Raw genomic sequence first — 21,271 nt, forward strand, 5'->3', positions numbered from 1 at the left:
ACAGTCTGCACAAGTTTTCTCATTGATCTCTCCAAATTATTCCCTGCCGGCATCTATTGCTGAGGATAGATTTGCACAAAGTCGACCTCTGGGTAAAGCAAAGCAATTCTAGACCTCGAAGCTTTGATACAATATTCGTATTCTCAGCGCTAAGCTAGATACCATGAGTAAGCCCATTTACATGTTCTTAAAATTCTAGTATTACACTCTACATCAGATACACAAAGCAGCTGCCTCACTGCAAAAATATAACATGGGCCATATAGTCGGAAAGCTGAAAACTCTGGGGTTTGAGTGTGTGGGTTCGACAAACAAAAGAAGTATTGATTACAGCATGCTGGGTTGTTTTTTTTCTGAAGGTTTCTAATAGTTCCCACATTGTAAACATTTCAACACAAGCCTTTATTCAAGGGGATGTTTCCCAGAAGAAGCAGCAACCGTTGGCACCCATCAATCCCATGGTATAAGAGTTTGTTTTTGGTCTGACGGTGCTGGTAACTTAAGAGCGAGGGAAAGCGGCTCGGGGATGAGAACCCATGCCCCCGAAGCTACGAGGCACAGCACATGAACTGGTTCCACAAAATGTACTAAATATGTTGGAGGCCAAGGTTTGTACCACATTTGCGAAAGAAAATATGCTCAAAGAAGGCCAACATTCTATTTGGGTTTTGGGGCAAAAAACTAAATAACATATTCTCTTCTACATAACCCAAGACACTTATGTCTCTTGGCATTTCTTGACGGAGACAGAAACACTGGCATTTTGTAGTAGTTTGCTTATTTAAGGCCATTTGAGCAGCCAGAACAATTCAAAATGTACGTAGAGACAGTCGTAAAAAAACTAATTTGACATGGGTGTTTATTGAAATCTCCTGGTGTGGATAGTTGACCGTGTTGTTTTTTCCTATGAAAAGATCAGATTGTTGGGAATCACTTCCCCCAAATTTTTGGGAGCAGTGACTAGTGTGTGGGCTCCTTCCAGTAACATTCGTGTGTCATTCATCACTTTTATAACATGAATTATATAACTATCTGTTTTACGCTGTACAGTGTGGATGCATCTGATACACACAGTGTATTACAATAGAGATACTGCAAATAGTTTTGTAAGATTTCTTTCAGCAACATCTCTTTGGGACTTAAGCATTGCAACAGATGGGTAGAAATCTCATGTTTCTCCCCCCCCCCACCCGGTTACTATTTTAGTCTCAAGTGTTGTTCTGCTGCCTGCCTCACAATTCTGACGAGAGCTCTCTAAGGTCAAAGGCCCTGTCCACTCTAAGGGCACTAGAGCATAAACAAGTGAGTTGCCGTTTCCCAACTTCCCCTTCTGTTTGTCTGCTCTGACGTCAGTGTACAGTAACTGTGGCATTTCCAAAGATCCTTGAGTGTTCGGAAAGGTGGCGATTGATAGATGAGCTTGGGGAGTCATCAAACGTGGCTTGGCCGTCTGTCTCTGAGCCTTGTCGATGCCAGATATTAGAGTCTGCCTCTCCGCCTGCCCGCCCACCCGTCTACATGTCCAGACTTTGGCAAATCTTGTCAACGCTGAGTGGCTGACGTGACGGCACGGTGCTGTATACAAGTGTGTGGTGACCTCAGGTCAGTGCAACCTGGCGCTCAGCCATCAGCCTGGATTCATTGTTGCACTAGTCCGCAAATTCAAACAACAGCACCAATTAAAAAGCTGGTATGCTTTGCTAATTAAAGTACATTTAGTGAATCATTATTTACAGCACATTTGAATAACCAATAAAAATGTTAGAATCACTGATGAGTGTCAATCGAAAACGTTTCCAATGTAACAGCACGTACCTCTGCAGTAATCCATTTAACATGTATACAAATAAACACTAAGTTGAATGAGTATTCTCAACCATGACTGACTATTTGACTTCATTTGGTAGCCCTGGACGAAAAATATTGTTAAGTGTCTTAATATCAAGGAGCAGTGCTCTCTTTGGTGTCCAAAATTCACAATATCTGCCAAAACTCACAAGCCATTCGCACAAACCTGGGTATTAATCGCTCCATGGTCTTGCACGATGGTGAAAGAAAACACCTGGACAGTATCCTGTAGAACCTTCAAGGATATGGAGATTAGGCTCATGGCTTTGGGGAAGCAACAAAAAAAATAATGACCATGATATAAAATAATTAGAAAAATCTTCAGCAAAAACACAACATGATCCTGCAAGATTAGGGCAGGAACCAGTTCAGCCAGTGCAACAGTTGAAGTGGCACAGAAGTCCTAAGTGAGGCTGTCAGGCTTTGCCAAAGCCACTTTGATATGTACCACTGCACAGCTGCAAGACGAGTGGACTGGCAAAATGTCCTGAGCGAGTTATGATGGATAGAATATGAACTAGAATATCTACACAGTATAGACGGAGGATTTAATTATTTGAGGTGGTTTCCACGCATCTGAGCAGAGGGAAGCTTTGAGCATGTTTTGACATAAGTAGGCGATGAGTCATTATTGGATTTTACAGCATGTATTGGGAATGACTGATGATACAATAACGCTAGCAAAGCAGGGCAAATGGAGGAACCACGCCATGCAACACGGGCAATATTATGCACAATATGGTAGCCATATCCTAATGACACCCCTCGAGGGTAAACACAGACAAAGAACAGAAGGAACACACGAGCCAGCCTTTTCAGCTCCCCTCTCTCTCTCTCGTTCATCTGTTTTCTGTTTCGTTGGTGCAGTCTTGGCTAAACAGCAGCAGCCGGTTCAGGCCTTGCGGCAGAGCTCCAACACTCTCACCTTCTCTAACCCCCCCCCCCCCCAGCACAGCCACCCAGGAGGTGCCGAAGACATGCACCTGTCTATAGGGACTTCTCAGTCTCGTCCACACATTAAACACCTAAACCAAGATGTAATCTGTTCACCAAGCGTCGTCCTGTTCATGGATACAATCCAAGTTATTTCTGTATTTCTTCAATGAATTTGAGCTGCAAGGACTTGCTGCATTGATTCATCACAGATTGTTTTTCCTTCAAACAATTGGTAAATTTAGACAAAGAAATACGAGAAGGAAATAACCCAAAACCCCAATATTTAATTTAAAAATGATAGAATGAGCAAATCCTAATATTTTGCGCGATGGAGTAATGTGTTGGTTTTTTTTTGAGTAGTTTCTTTTCAAAGTGTTCCCATTCCTCATAAGCAGTTGATGAAGAAGAGTGGCAATGTATTATCAACGGTAGTGAAGGAGAAGAACGATGTAGGCTTTCAAATATTGCTTTGCGAAAGTTTTGTGAGAGCTTTGGTAAGAAACACTAAATGCAAACATAACCTTTGTAAATGTACAAGAAAACCTTCAATCTATAGGTTGTCAAAATTGTGGGAGCTTGATTTCCTGTCACAACCACACTGGTTTACTCAACAGGAACAATTCGAGTTGACAGAAAGGTAAGTGCACACTAGAGCTCTGATAATTATAGCATCCAATACATGCCTCCAGTTTTAAAGACAACTTTTTTACAGCCAGACGACATTCCAAGTGTGAGCCGTGGGCTTGAGTCAGATTAGTGGACGTCTATCCGCAACATCACCTAACTTTACGGAAAAGGTGTTAATCCTCAATCTTGGCAGCCGTATAGGTACTTTGGACAAGTGCCACGCTAATCCTCTATTTAATAACTGCCTGTTCATCAGGCAGATCTTGTATTCTTCTTCAAACATTTGCTGATACATGACCCGACCGACCAACATTAAAATTGGATACTGAAATGAACTGCATGCCTATAAAATAATACTTGCTTAATCAAATTGAAGTGCCTCACAAACCATATCTTGACTTATATCAGGAAGTTACACACTGAATAGAAATGGATAAAAACTGTTCAAGTTTAGGTAGGGACCATATAAAGTGAACTTAATTATAACATAACACCTTACAAATGCTGTGCGATTCGATGCCTCCATATTAAAAGAAATTGGCCTTTTTTTTCAAACATTTCCAGCTCGCTAATATAAAACAAAAATCTGTGAACCGCAGCTGGAGGCCTCGTAACCATCAGCCAGTCCTTGAAGGAAGCTTCTGGCTCACTATTATTTCTAAGTGTCATTTCTTTCCTCGAACAGAGCCTCTGTTTGTGTTCATTGACACGCGTGGTGCGGCGCATTCTCTTAATGAAGCATGCTGACTTCCTTACTCCCCAGTGTGCCTGCACGGCCTCTCGGGAGACTGGAGTGTGAGGAGGAAGGAAGGAGGCTATAAAAGGACACTAAAAAAGACTGCAACGGAGGAGAGCCGGGGCGAGCGGTGCCCTGCTCGGCTTGTTTACCACAAGCTAATGTGAAACCCTAATAGCTTGAGTGTGGCTGATTTGCTTCGCATGCAAGAAAGTGTTTGAAAACCAATGTGGCACATTTTTTTTTAAACTGGACCTCGCTGTGTCTCACCAAGTGTTAACCTAAACCTGTGACACATCGTCTGTTCACTATTGTATAATTGTATAATGGCCTTCGAGAGCCTGTTTACTTTAGGAATCTGTGTGCTGCTACATTTTCCAACATACTACTAATGTTTTTATCCCCGATGTGTAATCCTTTCTCACTGGTGTCTTTAGGCGTATTAACAACCAATCTGTGCCTCCTTCAGTACATTTACAGAGGCTCACTCCAACTGAGGTTGTGTAAACCTGGAGAAAAAAAAAATAAAATCCAGCGCGATGGTCTGCGATAGAGTCGAGACACGGTCTTGTCTTGGAGCCCAGTGAGAGGATGGTTTCAATGAGCAGACAGGGCCATGAGTAGCGGACCACATGAGAGAGGCTCTGATGGAAACCCCTCTGCACACACACTGCAAATCAAAGCAAAACTGTGTAAGTGTTTTTCCACACACTTTCAAGAGGCAGGGAGGGATGAATCCAGACACCAGTGCAGTCTGGGCGTCCTGTGAATGTCTTGAATTGAAAATGTGTGCTCTGTTTACAAAAAGGGAGAAGTGCGATTTATCACAGCAAATAGGTCAAGAGAACAGAGCCGCGGCATTGAAAGATAAGGATAGACTGACAGATTGATATTGGTTGAAGATTGCCGCAAAAGAAAATGTATACAGAAAAGAATACACTGGAAGTACAGCTGTTTCGGAACAAGCCTCTGGGGGCCAGGGGCTATATTTCTGGGGTAGCAAAATGGATTTCCATGCACTGCACAAAGTTAAAGAGTTGAAAGGAAGTCTCGATATCATTCCGCATCTTGTGCTCTCCACGCGAACCGTTTACCTGCATTCAACCAGAGCCGGTTTGAACGGGATTGGTCAACACTTCAAAACGGGATCCAGGAAGCTTCTGACACCAAGATCTTGTCCCGTTGCCCACAGAATTACATATGAATGCAAATTCCTTGATGAAATTACAGCAGATGAGGGCTTCAACAAACAAGGTACAATTCATGTCACAGAAGAGTAGCAGCTAAACACGCCTAAAGGGATCATTCTGCTTCATTTAGAAGTGTTGGAATGCATTTATTCCAGTTGTGTAAAAAAGATTGTCTTGGAAAAACTGCTAAAAAGTGATAATTCCAGACATCACTGACCTGCGGGTGACATCTTTCTCATGACACATTGTTTGACCCATTGTTTGATGGACACAAACAACAATGTATCCTAAATACATAGCCAATAGAAGGTTTATGCTAATTCCACACAGCATGACGCCAGAGCAACTGTTGCATCCCAGACATATCCTAGATTCATGGACAAGCTTGCTTCTGTACAGCATGGTTTTTGATACAAAAACAGGGCCGGCTTTGATACCGAGCGCAAATATTGACTTCTCCACTGCGTGTCCCTGGAGTTGAAGGGATGCAGACGTCCCCTGCTCCCAGCGCTGCTCCCCACACCTGCTGTGGTTGGCAGTCTTATTTACACCGGCACCAGTTGGAAATGTCAGTATGAGGCGCAGGCGTCATCGGCGCACACATACAGTGCATTACATATATACACAAACACACACTCTTCTCGGTTTCATCTCCGGGCCGAGGGCTTTTGAGAGTCTGACAGGGGCTGCTTTCTGGATGAGAACTGGGAGCCATGCCAACAGTCTGTCTAAAATGAGCTTGAATTTCTATACGCACACACTGACACGCACAACAGCCAAACAAGCTACAAGACCTAACTGACTTATTTAATATCATAAGACATCAATATCGGGAAAAACCTTCATCTCTGTGGCAGTTTAGAGTTTCAGATGCTTTCTAATGGATGCGAGTACAGGTGAAATCTCAGCTAGCTATGCCATAAAGAAAACATTAAAAGTCACACTGATATACTGCTGTGCCAAACACAGAGAAAATTGCAAATTGTCCTCTTGCAGGACTTTGACATTTTTGTCACAGCAGATGAAACTGTGCACCATTTACCATCATCAAAGCATGCTGCACAGAGACGGCACAACTCTCAGAGGGAATGCTGTTTTCATAAACCATTTAATGTGGCCTCCAAAGACATTTATATAATGTATCATTCTGGAGCTTCGCAGACAACCGTTTCGCACAGAGCATGCTAAAAAAAAAACTGTTTGTTTCCCCTTAGAAAAAATCTAAATAAATCTTTTTTTTTTCTGAGGCCTGTTTGAGGAGGGATTTAGTGACCTGAAACCTTCTCATGAGGGATCCATATCAGCAGCGCACACACACACACACACACACACACACACACACACACACACACACACACGCTGCTTCTTTTTTTTGTACTCCCCCTCAATCTGTTTGTCTTTGCTGCTTAATTTTGGTCACTTTTTTGTTTTGTCTCTCCCAGTCGATAAATCAAGTCAATAGCTGTAGACCCCAAGCAGCTTGCTTCCCCGTGCTCCTCTTATTGACTGCAGAGAGCCTTTGAGCAGGATAAAGAGGCGACTGGACGGAGCAGAGGAGGGGCTGGTTGGTAGAGGAAGGGATAAATGTCCCTGTGAGTCGGAGATTGCTTGTAAAAGACAGCTTTGCTCCTGGTGGTAATCAAACAGCTAGACAGGTCTTCGGCACACTGGCTGTTTGAGCAGATAACCCCCGTCAACTAGAGAATATTTTTTGCAACGGCTACTTCGGAGACACAATTGCAAGCGTGGGGAGATCTCATTTGAAGAGTGCAGAAAGGGGAAGAAGAAGAAAAAAGAATCCTGGCAGCCCGACTGCAGACAGCTACACAAAGAGGCGATTTGAGCGAACAATTATTAGGCCGCATCCAGACTTGTATGGTTTGTGTGCACATGGGAAATTGTTTAGCACATGGCAATTAAACACGGGGTGGGTTTGGGAACCAAATCTCAACAAGAAATATTGTACTGCCATACTGGGAATCTTGAACATGACCCAATTTTGACATCAAGAGGTGGCAAGCAGCGCCTTGATGTAGTTTTTGGTGACTTTTGTGTAACCTGTTTTACAAGCAATTTGCCTCATTTTCAGACTTATTACCCTTCCGTTTTGGTCTCTGTACTGGATGTAAAACTCTGGATGCCATTACAAGTTTCCTGGATTTTGCCCAGAATTGCCTAATCAACATATTCTCCAAATATTTTCATTATCTCTTTATCCACATCTTCCAGCATTGGTTTTGTCCCTAAGAGCCTCTTTGTATAAATGTTAACTTTGTAATCCCAAGGCCAACACCAACCGGAATATATAATTAACTAAAAGAACAAATAAATTAGTTCCTCAGTTGGAAATTTGTTCTACGTTGAGCGCAAATTATCCATCTCAAATCACCGGCTCTGACACCAGATCTGGCGAGGCATTAGCAGCCTTGGTGCGAATGAGGGAAGTCGTTTCTCCACTTCCTCCCGTGTTGACTTTGGCCAGCACACGCTAATCCGAGAACAGGCCGGAGGGGAGCACTCTACCTGGAACCGTGTCAGCAAACTATAAAGAAATGGCAGTACGAATCAATTTTTCTTCTCTTGTAAGCTCTCTAACGTTGCCCCTTTGGACCTCCAGCACATCTTAGCCTCTCAGTGTCCTATTCTTAAAAGCCAGCAGGTAACCACAAATTGAAATGTTTCCAAAAAACTGTCAAATATTGAATCCCTAATCTCCATCCGGCTCACCGAATAGAATGACTGAATGTACAGAGGCTACGCAGGCTTCTTCGAAACGAAAGCGTTCGTCAAAGCCTGCTAAACATCACGGCCGGTGCAGCGGGACAGTTTGCAACCTAAAACTCTCCAGCTCTGACCTCTGACCTCTGACAGCACTGCGCCCGGCCTCAGGCGGCACCTCTCAGAGGTAGCTTCATTGCCTTTGTCATGCCACCACCACTACAAGCAATGCAGAGGCAAAAAGACTGTTAATGGGCTGTGATGAGTTTCAGCCATCTACGTGTATTCACTCCATGATGAAACGCCAAAGGATTACCCATTCCTTAATATCCACTTCAGCCTGGACTGGCTATATTATTTACTATTTATCATTTCATTCGATTCAGCGGCATAGTCATAGCCTGCAACTGGCTTAGGCAGACAAGATGTAGATTTATTGGTATAACATTCTCAAGCAAGAGTGCCTTACCTCCTATGGGACTCTGTATTTCTTTGGTTTAAACCTTGAGTTGCATTGAGTTACGTTGTGTTATTCCCTATTCACCCTCAGACGAACCCTATACCCTCATATTATTAGAACCTGACATTTTTCAGTAACGCACCGGCTTCTTCCAACCGACCTCCGCCTCAACAAGTGACTCCAAGTTCATAGGTGGGATAGCCAATGGTGCATGAATAACTGCTTTAAGAATAACAAGTACGCGATCCGAGTCCATTACGCCGAGGATCTGACTGCAAAACCCACACGTGTGCGAGACTTTCCCTCTCATTTATTATATCACATGAAAGGGAAAAAAGCACGATGGGGCTGACAGCGAATGCACGCTGAGATTGAAACAATTTGGGTGTTTGGTATGTATATGAAATGTTATAGACTCCTAAAATTGATATTACAGTGCATTTGGCACTACATGGAAAATGAACTAATTTGGTCATCATCTCTCCCTGGGCGAGAAACTACTGTAGCAAGTTCAAACTACTGGCGTGTCATGTCACATTTAATCAGCTGAAATGCACGTCATGTAAAATCACGTGTCTTCTCTATCATTTATTTCCTATGGCTATTTAAAAAAAGGCTCTAATGCTGAACAGTGGCAGCAGAGGCAGGGAGAATGCTGGGAAGGTAATTAGTTTTGAAGGTCATGGTCATGGTGACGGATTCCTACTCATCTTTTGCTGTTGAGCACTGAGAACGAGATCATCTCTACCTGAAGCCCTTTAAATGAGTCACGTTGACATAATCTACAAAGAATCACCTACAACCTTTTATTTTATTCAAAGATTGACAATAAGCGTTAACCTTGACTACAAACACTTGACTCTAGATTCAGACATAATCACCCAATGGTGGGGTGTCTTTGCAAAAAGACCGTCAGTCAATATTCCCACCAACTCGCTACGATTTGCAGGTTTCAGTGAGTTTGGTCATCCTAATCTACTGCAGCATTCCGACTATCCATTAATTTGTACACAACCAGTGAAAACACTTGGGGGCCGTACTTATGAGACAATAAACATTTACAGTGCATTAAAATTGAAGGAGCCGGATCGGCTCCAATTAAGCAACCGACTTTGCACAATTTATCGTTGGCCTTCAACGTGGTCGCTTAGGTCGCAATCTAAACAATATTCATTTATTTGGGTACTCGATACTATGAGTTTGATGCTCATTTGCACATTCATATATTTGTTTTTCGGTGTTGATTACTTGAGTTTGCCCGATTGATCTGCTTTTTCCTGCTCCAAACCATCGTTATGATTGCAGCCTTCAGAAATCCACTATCCAAGCTAAACTGAACAAATCAATTTATGTGCACTTAAGAAAACAAAAAAAAACAGATAGCGTCGCATACGACCTAGAATAAAACAAACAAATACACTTGGATACTTTGATATATGTCAACGCGTCCAGTCAGGTGAATGCACGGAATACCCAGCATGTGTTGAATTTATCCGGCGCACGCTCTACCTGAAGCTCCCTGCAGGCCGCTGACACAGCAGGTGGTAAGTGCAGCGCTCTGCATGAAATAAATGGCACTCAGGGCCAGCATGCCGACACTGCCAATCTTGTTGAGAAGTTAACTTTGTAATTCAGTGACAACTACCCCACGAGTTGTGAAACCGCTTGAGGTAGCAGCTCTTCAACCTGGATCCAGATGACGCCTTGCAGGACGTCACAGAGACAAAGAGGATGGACAAACTTGAAAACAAGTAATCCAAAGCCGGACAGGCCTGAAGAATGGATCAATATAAATGAGTGCGTTCATGTACATATATACATTCAAGTATAGAATGTAGAACACTGTAATGGGAACTTGGCTGATTTTTTTGGGGGTGTGTGCATCATTTGGATGTCACATTCAGCATAAATTATCATTATACTGTTGTGTTTGCAAGGAAAATTGATCAAATATGTATGAGGTGTTCTGATTTACAATCTCGTAAGATTTCCACACACTATGCCTGATTCATTAAAACCTAAAACACACCAGTGCATGAATGCACATAAACAAGTCAGAGTGAACGGCATGAATCCAGATGAATGACATTATCAACTGAGATAGCCTGTCTTCAACCATTTTTGGACTCTGAATATATAAGCTGACTACACACACTTATTTGAATTCAGCATAAAAGCCTTTTGCAGGTTCACTGCACCTTTTCTGTGGCAGATTTACCACTTGACATTCATGGTCATTATTGAGAAAATAGGTCTTTTATTTTCACACAGATGTAAAAGCTACCATTACTAGCAATCACATGCATATTTAAAGCTATGTTTTCATTTCAAATGATTGGTCATATAGAGGTAGCCCCATTACATTGAAACCCGTTTCATGATCAGTTAAAAGTTCTGTGTAGTAACAAAGCAATTGCCAAAAAAACACAGTGTAATCTATTCCTCTCAATTTCATTTATAGACAATAAGGCACACCCCTCTTAAGTTTTGAAAATATCGAATATCACAAAATACCCAAACCTTGACGGGCCTGCTGAGTTACTGATGACTGATGATTGCACAATCACTGTTCAGGTAAATTGTTTCATGAATTTGCATCTCCTACTCCCACTTTTATCTTACCAACCTTACCCCATACATAACTATAATACAATAGCCACTTATCAAAGTGAGCAGAGGCCAAAATATGTTCAGTAATTCATAACAAGTTCTCACAATTCAAACCGGGTCCACAAAAGAACCAGAGAATGATGTATGTAGACAAGCACAGTTGACGTAGTTATTATGCCTGCAGGGTCCCAAACAAGAACTAGAAATTAGACAACCTGTTTCCTGGCGCTGATACAGTGCATCACCGGCGTTTATCAAGCTGTCGAAAAATTAAAATTTAACTAGCCGTCTAGCCTGCGTGGGTCATATCAAATGACCGCTCAATTAAATTAAAGTGCACAGGGTTGTCTGCCTCACCGCTGGGTTTTCCAGGCCTTAACTGTGGCTTACACAGCTGTTTCTACCCTCTTCTTCATCAGATACAAGGGGAGGGGGCCCTGAAGACCGCCTGTGCTACGACCAGACCATGAGGCAACTCCCTGCATATCGATTCATCTTTCCTTTTTACGTGTACATTCACAGGTACGTTAAATTGGCGAGTTGCCACTTCCCCGGGGACTGTCGTTTTGTTTGAGCAAAACGATCTAATTGCATGTTCTAGATTAATTGCACGCTAAAGGGGAAAGTAAATAAAGTAATCATACAAGGCAAAAAAAAAACTCGAAATAAGCCTTGATTAGAAAACCACATCACACGCCGTTAGCGTCACAGGCTTGTTGAGAAAATTAAGAATGAATGGCTTCAATTCTTTTATATCATGCGCTCGCCCTCTCTTAATTCAGAAAATAAAAATGGACAAAACCACAATATCATCAAAGAACCCTCGCCACTTGTAATAGATGGAAATTCCAAAAAGCTGCAATGAAGGACAGTCACGCACGGCTGCGTGTTTCCGTGGTCTCGCGTCTCTCCGTGTGTGTGTGTGTGTGTGTGTGTGTGTGTGTGTGTGTGTGTGCGTGTGTGTGTGTGTGGCGTCCTCAGCGATATTGTGATGCGCCATGTTTGTGAGCGCACACGGGCTCAAGTGTTTGCTCGATGTGTTTACTGCCCTCTCAGGTCTACAGCGTGACTCATATTTCATGTCACATTCAAGAAGGAAGTGAAGCACGAGTCGCCCACCGAGCGGTGGGAAGCAGGGGGGGGGGGGACCGAACGAGCCCACAAGATCTCAAGCCAGGCTTGTGTCTTAAAACCGAACATGGAAGAGGAAAGGGGTGGGGGAGGGGCAACAGGTTTCCCTTGAATTGACAAACACCATGGACACCAGCAGTCAGACACAACCATTTGAAACGTTTGGTTTTCTTTGAGTCCAACATGTCGGTGGCGCCCCGAAGGAGTCTGGGAGCATACATCATCAGCCGTGCTCGACTCGCACTCGCACACTTTTTCCCCTTTGAGAAATCCCTGCCGTCTTTGGATAGCTGGAGGGATTGCTTGCTTGGTTTTTGCTGAGACTAAATGGTTTAAAAATTGAAATGTTAGCTCAAAAAAATGTTTTTTCAACCACCATGAATAAATACTCCAAAAGTATAACGTGCTGCCTTAGGTGTAGACCGATAGTGCTCTGAACCCTGGACATTAAAACAAAAGACAATACTAGAATTGCTATTTTAACACAGCAATGTGAATGAAGAGGATGGCCCGATCCCAATATCCACACTCACAGACTGACGGACTTTGAGGGGCGCTCCGGGAAAGTCCTTGAGGGGCTTAGGGCCGACCCCCTGTCAAACCATTGAGTGTTTGGGGGCTCTCTCGCAGACATGTTGATCCCTTTATGAACCCTTTTCGTAAGTCCGCATTTCTGCAAGACTTTGCCCAAAGGAATTGCCCACAATTTATAGCAATAGCAACTCGGTTACCAGTGGAAGCATGGAAACGTAAAAAAAAAAGGTAAACAAAGAGGGCACACAAAGGTGTTCAGCCTGGCAAGTTACATTTTATAAGAAACATTAAGGATTACAGATGGAAATCAGAGGAATGGAAGTTGAGATTATATTAAACAGATGTATTCATCAAAATGTCATTGAAGTCAATACATTATTTCAAATTGCCCTTCATCTTTTGAGGCTAGAGCCTGGAAGATGTTCAAATCAGAGTTAAAGGTATAAAATCAATATCCGACTGTAGTTAGGTTAGAGACTGTACAAAAAATAGTTGGGGTGTCAAAAAAGGTTATTATTATTATTATTATTATTCCTATCGTATTTTTGCTTTAGTTTTTATATTGTATGTATTTCATTTGATACGGGTGGATTTTCAAGTCAAAGGCCCTTCCTCAAAGCCCCGAAACAGAAATGCTCATATTGAGAGCACAGCGCGCGGGTATATTTGAAGTGTTTTGTAATAACAATATAAAAGAGCTTGTTGTTTTTTTTATAGGCCAATCAAAACAAGGCAGAGTTGGTGCCTGGTCCAGTTCACACATTCAGTGCAACTGTTCATTAAGTAGCTCATGGTTCAAAAATAGAAAGTGGAAAGAATATTTATTAAATGGGACATCTGTACAATGACAATGAGCAATTGCTAATTTGTACTAATTTGAGCATTGTGTAAATGCACGTTTTAGTAACATAATACATGTTTAAATTGGATGCATCATCAAAGTTTTGTTTTGCCTTATAGTTAGTAATGGTAAGATTGTGTCGCACTTTTGTAAAGTGAGGATTAAATGGAGATATGTTTGAGGGTCTTAAATCTCTAAAACTCGATATATAAAGGTTCCATCCCACTCTCCAATAAGATGGAAATGTATTTCCCTACAGTCCCAAAATGAAAAATTACTTGGTGTCAAGGTAAGCCGTTCTTGAACTTAAGAACTAAACATAATATGAAGCAGCTCTATGCTAATGCTGCCCTCCGTCTGTGTGGACTTACAGTTAATGATGCATACACACATTAAAAATAAACAGACTCCGCAAACGCCATCCAAGCATTGTTTTCATGGTAAGACAATATTATCCATAGTTTGCATGTCATGGCAACATTACAGCTTCCTGCCATGGCATGTCGCAATGCTTTTTTTTTTTTTTTTTTACACACCAGTCTGTTTTCTTTTTTTCTAGTGCCTGTTTCTATTAGGCTGATGGAGTACAGAGCAGCAGCATCTGCGCCCCTAACCCCACCATCCTCCATGTCTGCTGGGGCTGAGAGGCCTGGGGCACAAAGCCACAGGCGGTGGGGAGGGAGGGGTGTGGGAGAGCATGTGGGAAGCGCCTCAGGGGTTCCTAGCCTTCTTTGCCTGTCTGGAGACCAGAATTTCCATGACACGGGTGAACGCTGGCATCGTCGTGCTTTGCTGGTGATTTGAAATTGATGACAGACACTGGAAAAATCCTTCTTACATTGAAAAAAAAAAAGAAAGAAAGGAAATAAGAATTGTTTCACGGAGACAGGCATCGGGGGCTTAATTGCGTTCTACTTCAGATAGCGTGTACAATGTAGTTTGCTGGCATGCCAATAATGATCCACAAATAGGAAATACTGACTATATATATTAAACGTTTCATCGATGGACCTTTTGAATACTTTTTTTTTAAACATTAATGTTCACCAGCTATCACCTGCAGGTTTGTGGAATAAGTTGAAACCAGGGGCAGCTATGTGCATCACATCACCCGCACAAGATAAAGAAAACAGGGACCCACTCATAGAAAAACAGCGTCACAGCGCTACCGGAGGTCAAAAACCTCCCAGGGAACCTTTCAGATGAGACATTCAGTGGCCATTGCAGTCACGGAACTATCACCATCTGGAACAGTAGACCCGCTGTTCCACAAGGGTGCCACATAGGAAGAGGTTCCCCTTGTCTATTAAAAGTCTCTTTGAATGTTGGTGGGTGAGGGATAGCATGTGGAAGGGTGAACCTCAGCCATCACAAAAGAGACTTCAGTAGGATCCAGTGTCAGAGGGCACCCAGCGGACGAGGCAGAGAGTTTGTTAGCCGTCTTTTGTGGAGGATTTTGCCACCCAGCTCCGACAGAGGAGCACTGGATCCTGGGAGAAAGAGCATCAAAGGCAACCAACAGCAGTGATTCCCCTACTGCACTGGAGGTTACAGGGCAATGGAAGGGCTTGTTGTATCGCCCCCCCACCAACAAGAACCTTAAGAAGGTGCAGAGACTCAAACAAAGAAAAAGAACAAAGCCACACTGGAATAATTCCATCTTTAACAGTTTGAATCTTATTGCCCGAGCGCTTTGATGCTGCTGAATGTGCAATCAACTCGAAAGGGGAAAACATTCATTCCCTTACAAAGGCAGCCTATTTTTGGAGCAAATGCATGTCAAATAAAAACGGGAGACAATTCTTTTATTCATTTGTGGGGTGTGCCGTTATGTTGTGGTGATGGAAACCCCTTCATTTAACTCCAAGTAGTAACCGTAGGAGCAGACAAAACAGGATCTCCAAGCTTCCTACATTATTCCACACAAAAATGACGATTGGAGGATCACTGCCAGGAAATGTTCAAAGACACATGAGACGGACCATTAGGCACGACTGTTTTGATTCTGCTCCATTCCTTTGGCTTCCTCCCAATCCTCAAAGCCTGAGGTACTTACATTTCCAGCGGAGTGCTGTTGTCCATCCATCCATCCATCACAGCTCATATAAAAACCCTGTCCACCCATAGCATCCCCTCAGGTTAATGTGAAGCAAAAAGGAGACGAAGAAAAGTGTGCCGCCCTTTCAAAGCCCAAAGTCATACTCATTACCCGTGCTTTCAACTGGCATGCCTCATCATCTCCCATTAAAAGTTGCTGTGTCAAAAAGGTATAAAGAGACCATCTGTGCTATTTCCAGCATCTTCCCCTTTATAATAAACCTCGTTTGAGAATTGAAAATGTGAGCAAATGCACCACTTCCGATGATTCATCGTGATGAATCCTGTCATGGTAATTTATTGGTGCTGGTGTAAAATCGGAGCTAAATGAGTCGTTATTCACTATGCCCGCGATTTACATGGCGATAACGTTTCAAGCTATTTAGCCGCAATCAAAATCATAATTGCCCATTCACCGTTTCCTCCAGGCAAGACTTCCCAGGCCAGAGTTTTGTCTTCGGCCTCACTTGCTCACAAAGGCAGCTTAACCCGAGTCACCTAAACCAAAGCAGCTGGCGGCAGTGGCTACCTGGAAGTCTGCTTAGCTTTACCTAGCACTCAGTAATTACATGGCCATTAGGGCACCTCCCAGCACCAAACCACACAGAGGGTCGAAATCCAAAAGCTGTCAGTGATTAATTACCAGTTGCCCACTGAGTCGAGGCTATCTGAGGGGATCGGCACAACTGTAACTGTATCAGGCCACTGGAATTACACACTTTGTCGGCCGGAAAGGGGGAGTGGCCACATGGAGTGATTAGGTGGAGAATGTTATGGACTGTGTGTGTGTGTGTGTGTGTGTCCGCTGAAGTTAATTAAATCTGGACTAGACGAAACAAGCCAGACAGATATCGTTGCATCTGCTTCTGTGTTTATTGTGACGTAACAGCCAGCTGATTCGATCCCCCCAGCTGCACCTTGCCTGTGACAACCAGCATCCGGTGGTTGCGATGGTGGGGTCGGGGGGGTCCTGCACATTACATTTTGGATGTTTTCTCAAGAGCACTTTGGTCGGTGTTTAGCTGGCAGGCTTTTTGAAGCGAGAAAAATGCTGCAGAGTGGGAAAAGGGGATATCGGGGAGGGAGGGGTTTGAGATGTATGGGTAAGTAAACGGGGAAAGAGCAAAGCACCGGTGCCTGCTGACTGCACATTTTATTATGGTGCCATTAAACAGCATGTTCTGCTTGGAATGTAGATCCCAGGGGAGGAGAGGGTACGCAGTAAAAATGAAAAACAAAAACTGCCCGCCAATGCTGGAACAATTATTAGAGGGAGACTTGACGGTGTGGCACACTGAGTGGGTGTGACTTCGGACAATCCACACAAAAGTGTTCCTTGAAAGGAGTGCTCCACGAATTTAAGCATTCTACTTCTACAACATCTTTGGGCTCGCAGTGGGGAAAAAAAGATGACAAAAACAGGTGAAAAATCAATGCAGCATCCACACATTCTGCCTCAAGCAGGCTACAGAGGTCTGGTAAGAGCACCAGATTTCTTTTCACTTTTAAACTGACCCTGCAGGTATATGGTTATAAGCCGGAGGACATTCTGAAATTGTGACCTGATGATGGTACCAGTAGTAGGAGTTAAAGGACAAGCAAAGTTGCTACTTCAAAATCTCAAATGTCTACCTCAAAGTTGCTTCCGAGTAAAAGTCAGGGGATCGCCACAAGCCGATGAATTCGTGCTCATGGATGTTTTACGTGAAAGTGTCACGGCCATCTGTCTAATACCCGTTAGATATTTAGATATTTCATTCTGGACCATAGTGGTTGACCCAACCATCACCGTTATCTCTACAACATGACGCCGGTGTGGCCAGACCCAATCACAGCTACCGTGTTTTGGTCACATGACGGCAGTACCGGGCACTGTGAGAATGACAAATGGCCCCAGAAAGAAAAGAAAAAAAATCATTAACGACGAATGAAATCAGCATGAACACAACATACTTTGAGTTCACGACTGGATTTTCTCTGATAAAGATGGTATAAACTTTCCTGGGATTCAGAAACTACCTCTACACTATCCTGAAGCTATGGACCATTGCTCTGTCTTTGCAAACCACTCAATCTTCTTTGACAGCAATAAAGTGAAGACCGTGAAAAGCACATTACGGTCCTCCCCTCAAAGAAGGAAAAAAAAAGAAAAGCCACATCTGAGCCACGGGCTGTCTCCTGGACAGAAGAGAGCATAACTATTGAGTGAACCCATTCAGCATTCATATAAAAGATATTTGGCCTAAAAAGGCTCCCTCAAAAGGATTAACAAAGTATGCTGCATGAACACTGCAATATGAAATACACAACAGACTCACTATACAGTTGATATATGTGCTTTTATGTCACCAGACATTTTTTTAAAAAGGGACAGTAAAAAATGTCATCACATAGTGCCAGTTTCCAAGATGAAGTTCGGTGCCACCTTGACTATTGGGTCGCCACGCTTCATTTGATGTGACATGTTTTCATTGATTTATTTCTCACAGTAATATGGCGGGGGAGAATGAATAGCAGACACATGATAGGGATTGAGAACAGAGAGCAGCATGATTGGGAGAGTCTCATTATGGTTAATACTTCCAGTACTTGCGTCCCAATAAATCAGTTATTTCCACTCAGATGATGACGCATTCGCAATTGATAAACCACTTGCAAAAAGTAAAAAATGGGGCTCGTTCATTTCGGATTATTACTTTCACCGGCCACGTTCCTTCTTTCACCCATGTCTGATTGTGATAGATGTTGAAAATCTGTTAAATAATCTTTTCCCAATAGAGAGCTCAGAGGTCAAGGTCAACAACAGAACAGTCCCTGTCTTAAGTAAAGATTCAGCCTCCTGTCCAGAGAACACTTCCTGCAGGACGGATTCTTTCCGACACCTGGATTGTCCATCCAAAAAAATCAAACCACCAGAGCTACTCTGAACAATGTCACGACTCTGACCTTTCCAGAGGGGTCACGTGCAGTATGTTCACACTTACTGTATTACATTCCCAGCTGCAGTTGACTGAGGCTGTGATATGGACAGATCCCTCTGCATCAGCCTCTGAAAAAGTTATGAAAACGTGCACATTTCCTGCAGCATGCAGTCTGCCCGGTGCTGCGTAGCGACACAGACAGCGGTCTGCCCGACACGAGCGTAATGCTCATCTGAGCCTCATTGAGAGCATGTGTTACTATCATGCAGTGATTATATTACACTTTCATTCTGATTTCAGGGACTCCTTTTATCCAGATTAAGAGCGGCCGAGGTTTGACAAACCTTTGGAATTCTGAAAAATGATGCTCGTCTGTGACCTTGTAGATAGTTGAAATATTTCACATGAACGAAATATAAAAAATAAAAAGCACAAAATGCTATGAGCAAACACTTCGAATATACGTCTGGTGGAATTCTGTAGAAATTCCCATATCCTTACAGTCCTAAAAGAAAGCCATACATCTCCATGATGTCAACTTTGTATGAGCTAAAAACATTCCTGCTTTCAGTTTGGTAACGAGGCATTTTTCATCCAATGGGTTTTTAATGGTGAATTTAGCTTAAGAAGTATGATAGTTTGAATCGATCCATTTAGGAACACTCAATTCTTCAGTTTATCTTGACACATTTTGGAAATACATGGTTTTCATTGAACAAAGACTATATTATATTCCTTTGACCTCCACAAGATTGAAAAAAACATGCTTGCAGATACAATGAATGGATATTCAAGACTTTAATCGGTTATATCCAGAACCCTTGTTCTTGATGAACAACAGATGGAAAACATTCCTAATGGAGGTATTGAAATTGTAAACTGCACAACCATCTGACCTTTACATTAGAATAGATTCTAGCCTATGGAGACGGCAATGCTGAGTTGTTTTATATGAAACATTTCTTCTTTTTGTCCATTTTCTCCTTCTTACCGGAGCCATCAACACATATTGAGGAGCATCATTGTGACGTCTAACAATGACGCACAGCCGTAAAGGCCATGGTATGATTTCAATTTCAGAAGAGAAAAAAACAGGTGTGATGTTACAGCCCAAAATTGTGCAGCTTCACCTCCAACATCCCTGAGAAACACTGAAGAATAACCTCAACTCCATCCCAAAATGATCAGACCCCCACTGAAGGAAGTAATGTTTCCATCTACTGGTGGCAAATGAGAACTTCCACATCTCTTTTCCAAGGGGACCAGACAACGCCACAAGTCAAACGACCTCTCGGCACTTCTATGTATAGGCTGCTGTTAAATGCCTTTCTTTCTGCTAAGTGTGATGGCCAGTCAGCTGTCTGCATCCTTCACAGCAGATCTCCACACACTATGCAAACTGTCACGTGTCATCGGTTTCAATGACACCGACTGGAGACCTGTTCAGAAAGCTCCCAATTCATTCTCACATCAACTCTGGACAGGGTCACAAACATGCTTCGAATCCAGCACACCAGCACACAACCACGTGACCTGAATGCATTGAGGATGGGGTATTTACCTGGAGGGCAGTTGCATTCAGGTGATGCTTGTCTTGCAGTCCGAATCTTGACAAAATGTTCATAGGAGCGCTGAAATTGGGGGGAAGAATACAATTGTTCATTCATTTTGCACATGCCGTGATGCGTTCATATAAAATAAAACCTGGCAGGATTTCTCAAGCAATGTCACTTTATTAAGGGGGCAAGTAAAAGCGCACAAACAGTTCCCAAGAGCACGTGCGAGAGCCAACGTTTACCTGAGAGAGCAGCTCGTCCACTCTTTGTCCAATCAACGAATTAAAGTCATCCATGGAGTAGCCAGGAGCACGGAGGAAGGTGTGCTCGCCATGCCCGCTCTCCAAGTCCAGCACCCGGCTCTTCACGTCAGCCGCGTTGATGCTCAGGAGAATGCAAAAGGCGACGGACGCCACGGAGCATAGAGACGAGATCACGTTGAGCAGCGCCGCGCGGTGATAGCGCCGCTTCTGAGGCGCCGCTTCTTTCTCCATCTTCTCCGCGCACTTGGACGCTCCTCTTGCCTCCGCGGTCTCCATTTCACTTACAACTCACACGCGCAACGCTGGTCGGGCGCGAGCTGCATCCGGCGCGCCGGAGTCACGAATGTGTGGCGCACAGTCGTTGTGCGCGTGTGGATGTGCGGTATTGCGGCGTACGCGTATACAAGTGGCGTTCGTGGTCGCGACGACGGATATTAGATGAGTGGAGTGGAGCACCACTGCGCTCCGGCAGAGGCAGGTCAAACCTGCACTGACTCACGGCTCCGGTGGACTTGTTGCACCGAGCCCGCTGCGCATGGAGTCCGCTGCGGAGGAAACTGCTGTTGTGTGCACAATAAAGTCGAGAGAGAGGCTGGGGGAACTCGAAGGCTGCGCGCACGTAGTGGAGACGGCGTTACCACTCGGAGCTTTCCCACCACGGCGCGGGCATGCTCCCCCTCATTACGGCAACAACACGCCTCCAATCTGCGCCGACTGATTAACATAATTTATTGACCCGCTCCTTTTGCGCTCGGGTATTGTATTTCTGTCAGATCTCCAGTTACAGAATGATGCGTATAAAT

General features: G+C 43.5%; 1 protein-coding gene across 1 annotated transcript in view; it reads right to left on the bottom strand.

The window, feature by feature from the left end:
* LOC117747738 (collagen alpha-1(XXV) chain) overlaps positions 1-20,744 on the bottom strand; it is a 131,644-nt gene extending 110,900 nt beyond the window's left edge. The window contains exons 1-2 of the mRNA XM_034557171.1: positions 20,448-20,744; positions 20,211-20,280 (exon numbers count right to left, since the gene is read on the bottom strand). Coding sequence (XP_034413062.1) covers positions 20,211-20,280; positions 20,448-20,744 — 367 coding nt within the window. The remainder of the gene's footprint in view (positions 1-20,210; positions 20,281-20,447) is intronic.
* Positions 20,745-21,271: the final 527 nt, after the last annotated feature.

This window comes from Cyclopterus lumpus, chromosome 18, assembly GCF_009769545.1.
Source record: "Cyclopterus lumpus isolate fCycLum1 chromosome 18, fCycLum1.pri, whole genome shotgun sequence".
Lineage (NCBI taxonomy): Eukaryota > Metazoa > Chordata > Actinopteri > Perciformes > Cyclopteridae > Cyclopterus > Cyclopterus lumpus.